This window comes from Penaeus japonicus, unplaced genomic scaffold (assembly GCF_977035675.1).
Source record: "Penaeus japonicus unplaced genomic scaffold, GWHDUDI00000001_assembly GWHDUDI00000037, whole genome shotgun sequence".
Lineage (NCBI taxonomy): Eukaryota > Metazoa > Arthropoda > Malacostraca > Decapoda > Penaeidae > Penaeus > Penaeus japonicus.
Genome location: NW_028234439.1, coordinates 18255712 through 18263196, shown reverse-complemented (window position 1 = coordinate 18263196; position 7485 = coordinate 18255712). Strand labels below are relative to the sequence as shown.

Sequence of the window (7485 nt, the reverse complement as noted above, 5' to 3'; positions counted from 1 at the left end):
GCTTTCAAATCTATAAAATCAAAACTGTTTGGGTGTATTGTAAAGCACGTTAACTTTTACTATAGAATTAAACTCTGTTCAAGAACTTATGACAAGGCATTTGACTTTATGAGTTTTTCCTTTCACAATAGTGTATTTTACAAATTATAGTCATGAGTGTAAATATGGATTGTAAACATATACCACAAGCTTAAATAAAATCCTTTACTTGATTACTTGACAATGGCTTCTTTAATGTGGATAATTATTTCCTCTCTTTTGTAATGATTATAAATAAATATATAAATCTGGTTCTTCAATCTATATAAACTTTCTTTAATTGGGTTTTCAAATTTACTAAAAAGGTTTACTTTATCCGATAAAAGTGTGGTTTGTTTGATTTTAGTTTTATCTTGAAAAAAAAAAAAGACAACCGAAAGAAAAAAAAAAACATTCTTTTTATCTCTCCACCAAAAAAGGAATAGTAAAGTTCAGAAGAGAAACACCATTTCATAGGTTGAATATTTATTTATCTATGAAAAATATAAGACAAAGTAAATATGATACTTAGTTAACATAAGAAATAAACTTCCACTCTGAATATAATTTCAAAACAATATAGCATCACTGGGGAAAAAAAAAATTGTAAATTTGTCTACCAACTCACCGGAAATTATCAATAAGAGTATCAACACTCTTCACTTTTTCGTGTATATATATAATATATATCTATAAATCTGAATATACTTCACCTTGGCTTGATTTTCTTCTTCCTTTAATATTACTCTTAGTAATTTCCTATCTGAGAGGAGCTAATCTTCCGTTGATAATGATTCTGGTTTGAGTTTCATTTGCTGTTAAATAATCAGTACAAGTTTTCTTCTTTTTTTCTTCTTCTTTTTTTTTTGCATGATTTCTTACAGATGGGTCTATGCCACTATTTGAGAGTACTGTCCACATTTAGAATCATCAAGAAGACACTTACTACCAATTATTTAGTCAGAAATTTCTTTGCAATGATGATTAGCTTTTTAATTCTCGTACCAATTAATCTTTTAAAATCATCTCTCTATTCAGAATCAGTCTTGGAAAACTACTCTCCGGGGAGTTTCCTACAAAGCTTCAAGCATTAAGTCAAATTTCAGAAAACCCATAAAGCAAAAAAAAAACAAATTTAAACAAAAACAAACAAAATTCTTTTAGCAAAACTACAAGCTAGTGCCAATTTCCAGCTACTTAAGTTTCTCTCCTAAGGTTTGCCAGGATATGTGCAAAGTGACAAATACATCTGGACAAATAAAATCCTTGGTTCCACTAATGTATGGGATTGACTGTCCATTATTCGTTGTTTCAGATCATGCGCCACAAGTCAAAAAAATGCATATAAATTGTACCATGAATAGACAATCACATAGAACAGCGGATTCATAAAATGCATATGCGACCAATTCATAGTTCTTTTTTACCAATCTCATTAATCATTAAATGCATATCATTAGCTTATTCAACTGAAAAAGGGCAAAAGGATTTATCACTTTCCATACATCCTGACATAACCTTCGTAACACTAATTAGGGAAGGGAATTTGCAAAAATAAAGTCTTATGGAACATTGGAACATCTAGCCGAAAATGATCGTCAAAAGATTCTTTTGACACTTTGGATTACAGGGCTCTTAAATTTCGAAAAACAAATTTCCTGGAGAATTTGCTTCTCACTTTATCATATACTAGTTACCAGCAAAGCCATAGGTCATTTATATTAAATTACCCACAACTGTTGGTAAAAAGTTAAAGCATATTGAAATAAAAGCAAAGAGATACTTCCTCTTCCTCCTTACTGGGTACAAACATAGCAAATCTTTTTCTTTGTCATTATCCGAACCACTGGTTCCAATTTCTAATGTTTCTCTTCTAACAACAGTTATATAAAAGCCAAGTTCAAAATCTCTGTAATCCGTAGAGTTTGGCAGCTTTTCAAATCAGAGGCTTCCTAAACATGTAGACCTAAAATGTCTTACAAAAGCCTATATTGATACATTTCAATATCTATACTTTAATGTGCTTTTAATAATCATAATAATAATAATAATAAAATGAACCAAATAAAATAAAAAAGTATGTCATCACAATCAGAGTACAACAAAAGAAACAATTGAGGTAACTAAAATGGTATCAATAATACCATTCTCATGAACACACCTGCATCAGAATCTATTGCATACAAGTAATATACCCGTGCTATCAAAAAATTACATCAAGGAATATCTTTAAAAATTATTTTTCATAAGCATGATATAGACTGGTGAAGAGTATAAAATACAGCTTAACCATAACACATACACACCAACTTGACTTGAGAATTTTCTATACACTCCTAAAATCTGCCAACATTAACCATATTATGTAGCTATGTACAGTATTATGAGGGTGTAAACGCACTTTGCCAACTGAGTGCTCATGACTTTCGTGCATCTAAGGAGACATGTAATCTGACGCCAATGCTGATAGATGTCAACACTCCATACATTTATCTTATGGACAACATTTCTCTGAAGCACAGCAATAGATCTTCATTGGGAATACCTCATAATAACATCTACTTTCCCTTTCCATGGCATTCAGCAACACATGCATCTTATTACATTTGCAAAAAAAAAAAGAAAAAAAAAAAATCATTCTACAAAATTCAACCATTACTTTTTTTCCTTTTCTCTGAGGGGAGAGATTTCATGTCATATTAGTACTATACACATATGAGTTCTGCAAATATCAGTTTCAAATAGTTATAGACAGATTTATGAATGAAGTGATTGCACACATTTTATATGTTTTTACTACCATCTGCAAAAGACCAATGGGACAAGAAATGGATTTAGCACAGAGCTTAAATTCCTTGAAAACCTAAGCTCTGTGGAAAAACACTCGTTGAAAGTCACAACTGGCAAGTAACAGTCAAATGTTTGATATTCATCAGTGAGAAATACATTACTTAAGATTGATATTGTAGTTGAGCAGCTCAGTTCTATAATTTAATGATAATTAAAAAAAAGGTATTGCAAATGATATAATGTTTTCACAGATACTCATGTGTTAAAAGGAAGAATTTCCTAAAATAACTTAATACCACAAACAATACAAAGAATCTTGGCAAGTGAACTTAGAGACATTTAGTTAGATACTCTACGTAATTTATAGAATCTGAACATAAACCTAAATAAAAGTAAAACAGTGAACTTAATAATAATCATATAATAAATTCATGCATCTGAAGTACATAGATTAAAATTACATTAGACTGTGTACATTATCATGCACTTGTTTCTTGCAAGGTGCACTATTTGAAAACCTTGTAACTGTGATATTGCATTTCATATGAATTGGAATCATATCAGTTAGGAATTGAAATTGGCATCACAACAGTAAATTGTATGAACAGGTAATATTGGAACATAATCATTATGTGCATGGTAGGAACAGGAAGACGTTGTTGGTACAAGAACATGTTGCAACAAAATCTTGCTTTTACAAATGCGGAACTGAGAAAACTGCCACGTCCTGTCATTCTATAATCTAGACATTATCAAGAACAAGTTCATTCACACTAAATTCAAACATGCGCAGTAAAGAACATATAACTACACAAATTCACAATATAATGCACTTACTCTCAAGACAGCTGGCATCAATAAAGTTCACAATAAAATAAACAAACACAAAAATTACCCGTAATGAAACATCAGAAATTGAGCCAAAACTTCTGCATAAAGCCTAGAATAATGTAAAGACAAAAAAATGTCAAATAGTAACATCTGCAGAAGTTCAACAGATTAAGGATGTCTTCCAATATCTGGTCAAGTGACAAGATAAAAGGATGAACAGAAAATCATTGATAGCTGCTTTGGTAACACAAATGTTTGCCAAGGCATGAAAACATGGAAAATGAAAAAATCAATGATAAAAAGTGAAACCATACATAAGGCAACAAACTCCAAAAAATTGGACTTTGCTGACAACAGTCTCATGTTTACTGAACCTCCATCACACGAGGATGGAAAGGAAATGAAAACATTATAAAGAGCTCTTACCCTTAAAATTATTTTTCCTGAGATATGAAAATATCATGCCCTTGTAGCTCTTGAATGCTGAATGTAGAAACACTTCTTTTTAATATTTGTACCTTGTTGCTGTGGCATGTACCTGAGTCTTCATGTATGTACTGCACCATGCCTTAACTCAAAAGGCACTGCATACACATAACAGTAATAACAAATAAAGGAGCAAAATTGACCTTTTTAGAAGCTAAAAAGGTCTCCATTTTAAGATGCATTAATCCAAAAAATTATTTTTTTACCTTCTTTTCTTTTTTCTTCTTCAAATCAAGAGAAACAATCAACATATGTGATTATCTTAGATACTACCTTACTATGTTTATGATATATCAGATTTTTCAAAATGTAAAACAACATCCTTAGCTGGAAAATATAATTGTAATATTAATAATAATATAATGCATCGATACCAATGGCGACGTAATGCACACATTAAACAAGGGTACCAAAAAGTAACAACGTAAATAGGTCATTGGCAAAATAATGTCTACTCCTGCAACGTCATCACCTGCCAGTCCCCAGTGAGCGTGCTATATTATACACCTACGATCACAACTCACGAGGACCTTCTTTGATAAGTATTAGGTGAAGTTTGCGGCACTGACAGCACTGAGGTATCACTATTTGGCAAAATTGTATTTAAAAACAACCTCAGAGTTGCCAAGGCACGCCAACTTCCATCACACTTGATGAATCCGTTTGATATTGTACTAAGTAAGATTCCTGAGATACGCAATTGATAACCATGTTTGTAACCTGTCATTTGTACATATTTTGACTTAATTGATAAAATCCTGAGCTAAATTACACTGGAGAATTGCAAATATCATGAACAAGACATACCTGAGTTGTTCAAAACGTAATCCTGAGCAAGAGGTAACAACGACCGCATCCACAACCAACTCTGGCTTCCATTCACGATGGATGTGCGACACTGGGGGCAGCATTTCAACAACACACAAACACATAGGAGTATATTAACACTATAACAATGCCGTGGTATCGAGCTGTTGACCCACCGTGCCTCATCTATGCACTTAGCCCTCCTGAGCCGATGTGAGACAAGTCTTGAGGTAAGGGATGTACAATGATTATCCTGAGGTAGATATTATAGTTTAAATTGTGAGCAAACTCGGGTTAATGCCAGGGTTCTTTAACCACTTTGAGATATGGTTATAATAATTATTCTACTAATAGCAATGATAAAAATAGTAGTAGTTATAGTAATATTAATAATAATATCAATAATAATAATAATCACAATAATAATAATAATAATAATAATAATAAAAAAATTCAATATATAAACTTCACTTAGCATATCTCTGGAAGGTCATGAACAATGTAAAACTTTCTTTTACCATATTTTTGACACAGTAGTTGAAGACATGATTAGCCAAAGTTTGCTTCCTCATGACCACCCTGGGGGGGGCCACATAAACATTGCAAGAATGTTCATCAAAACACAATGAAATAAATAAAATGAAAGGCAAAAAGGGGCATATCCTCTACACAAGGGTTTATGGGTAACAATTCACTTGGCCACAGCCTGTTTCCTTCTTCACCCTTCCTTACACAGCAGAGTACTATTTTAAAAACATGTACTTACTTTACAGTCATGCACTTACATATTGAGCAGCAAAAAGATAACAATCCATGTTAGCAAACGACCAATTTCTCTCTGGCTAAGATTTACTGTATATATGAAGAAGAATTATGTTAATGATATATATACACAACACTTTTTTTTTAGGTAATTTTTTTTGGTTTTTCCTTATTATCGCCCGGCCAATCTCTTCTTGTTCTGAACAGGATGATACCTTTCTTCTTATTTGGTGCATTTCACCCAGATGGGAGAACTATTGTTAAGCAATTTGGATTTACTAGTTTCACACCAATACAAATTTCACGGCAGAGTTTCATTCTTGCACTTACTCTATTTTCACCTCTTAAAATGCAATGTGGACAAAAAAAAAGAAAAAAAGAATAATAATAACAAATCTACATAACAATATATATAACATCTGAGGCTTGTTTTTTGAGATTTGCACTCTTATTTTTTTCCTTGCTCTCACTTTCACTGTTTGCATAAGGTGATTTGTTTACACTAACAATACAAGTCATAGAACTTAATGCATATGAATGCACTTAAGTTTCCCACTCTAAACACCCAATACTGGAAAACCTCCACTACACGCGAGTTACGCAAGCTGCAGCAAGCCTGTTACAGACACAAAACCACACACTAAACAAACTCCCTACCAAATGGTGGATAGACACTGTCAAGGGTGAGAGTGGGGTGGGAGGGATACTTAGCACTTCTATTCTCCCTTTCTAACTGCGATGGAACTAACCAAGAATCAAACTTCCTTAGGCTTCCTTCCAACATGAACCATGACTCCATACCCATCACCACATGATGCCTTTCGAGTGTGGCTAAAATTTGAAAAATTTCCGAATCAGAGTCCATGCACTACGCCAAGAGGATCCTCTTAAAAACATGATATCGCTATGCTACCATTGTAACATCTACAATGCTGAAAACACACACCTATAATGCCACAGCAGATCAATCTTGGACATGAATGCACTGCACTGAAGTCAAACCATCATTTTAGTAAGCTAATACAACAGTGAAAAACCACCTTACACAATTTTGAGAAAAAATCCACTACAAAAGCATGGAAACTCAGCTGACTTTCAAGATAGATACTTTCTAATTACTCATTAGCTTTTTCAAAGGCAAATGATCATCAATTACCGAAACACACCGGTACCATGGACTCTAGGAGCCAATATAAAATAAAATAAAAGAAATAAACTATCTTTAATAATTTTGATAACTATCAACTCAATATAATATTCTCTATATATTCAAACCAAATAAAACTTTTTTTTGAGATTTTTCTTTTTAGTCCACAAGCAAACTAACTTCCAGATCACTGCAACAAAAACCCTACCTTATCTCAGACTCATGCCGAGTCTAACTTTTTGAAAGTGAGAGACAAAAGAATATTTTCCTCTTGCAGTTTATTGCAGATTAATAATAAGGCAAGTGCCTCTCTACCAAATTAAAAAATTACTTCACTGAATACTTTCAAGATTTCATCCTGTGTTCATTCTCCTGCTGGAATGGATCACCCACCGACCCTAGTCAGAGCCATCATTCATCCAGGTGACCCTCAAAACACATAATGGCACACTGGTTTGGTACACTGAGAGAGAACATGACAATAAATAAGACACAGGATACAGTATCGAGAGCTTTTCACATAAATTAGAATGAAAAGCTCTGCCCTTCAACACAGAATTACCCCCAAGGGCATTATAAGGGAGCCTGCGGTGGGGGGTGGGGCTGCGCTGGGCCTGGGAGAGGCGTGCCGGGGATCTGCTGGT

The 7485-nt window shown here is 33.3% G+C and overlaps 1 protein-coding gene across 4 annotated transcripts in view; it reads right to left on the bottom strand.

Annotated features, from left to right (window-relative positions):
* Positions 1-487: 487 nt before the first annotated feature.
* LOC122256437 (uncharacterized) overlaps positions 488-7485 on the bottom strand; it is a 28831-nt gene continuing 21833 nt past the window's right edge. For all 4 annotated transcript variants that reach the window (XM_043021134.2, XM_043021135.2, XM_043021133.2 and 1 more), the window contains exon 9: positions 488-7485. This exon is cut by the window's right edge and continues 205 nt beyond it. In XM_043021134.2, the coding sequence (XP_042877068.2) occupies positions 7415-7485 (71 nt within the window). In that variant the 3' untranslated portion in view covers positions 488-7414.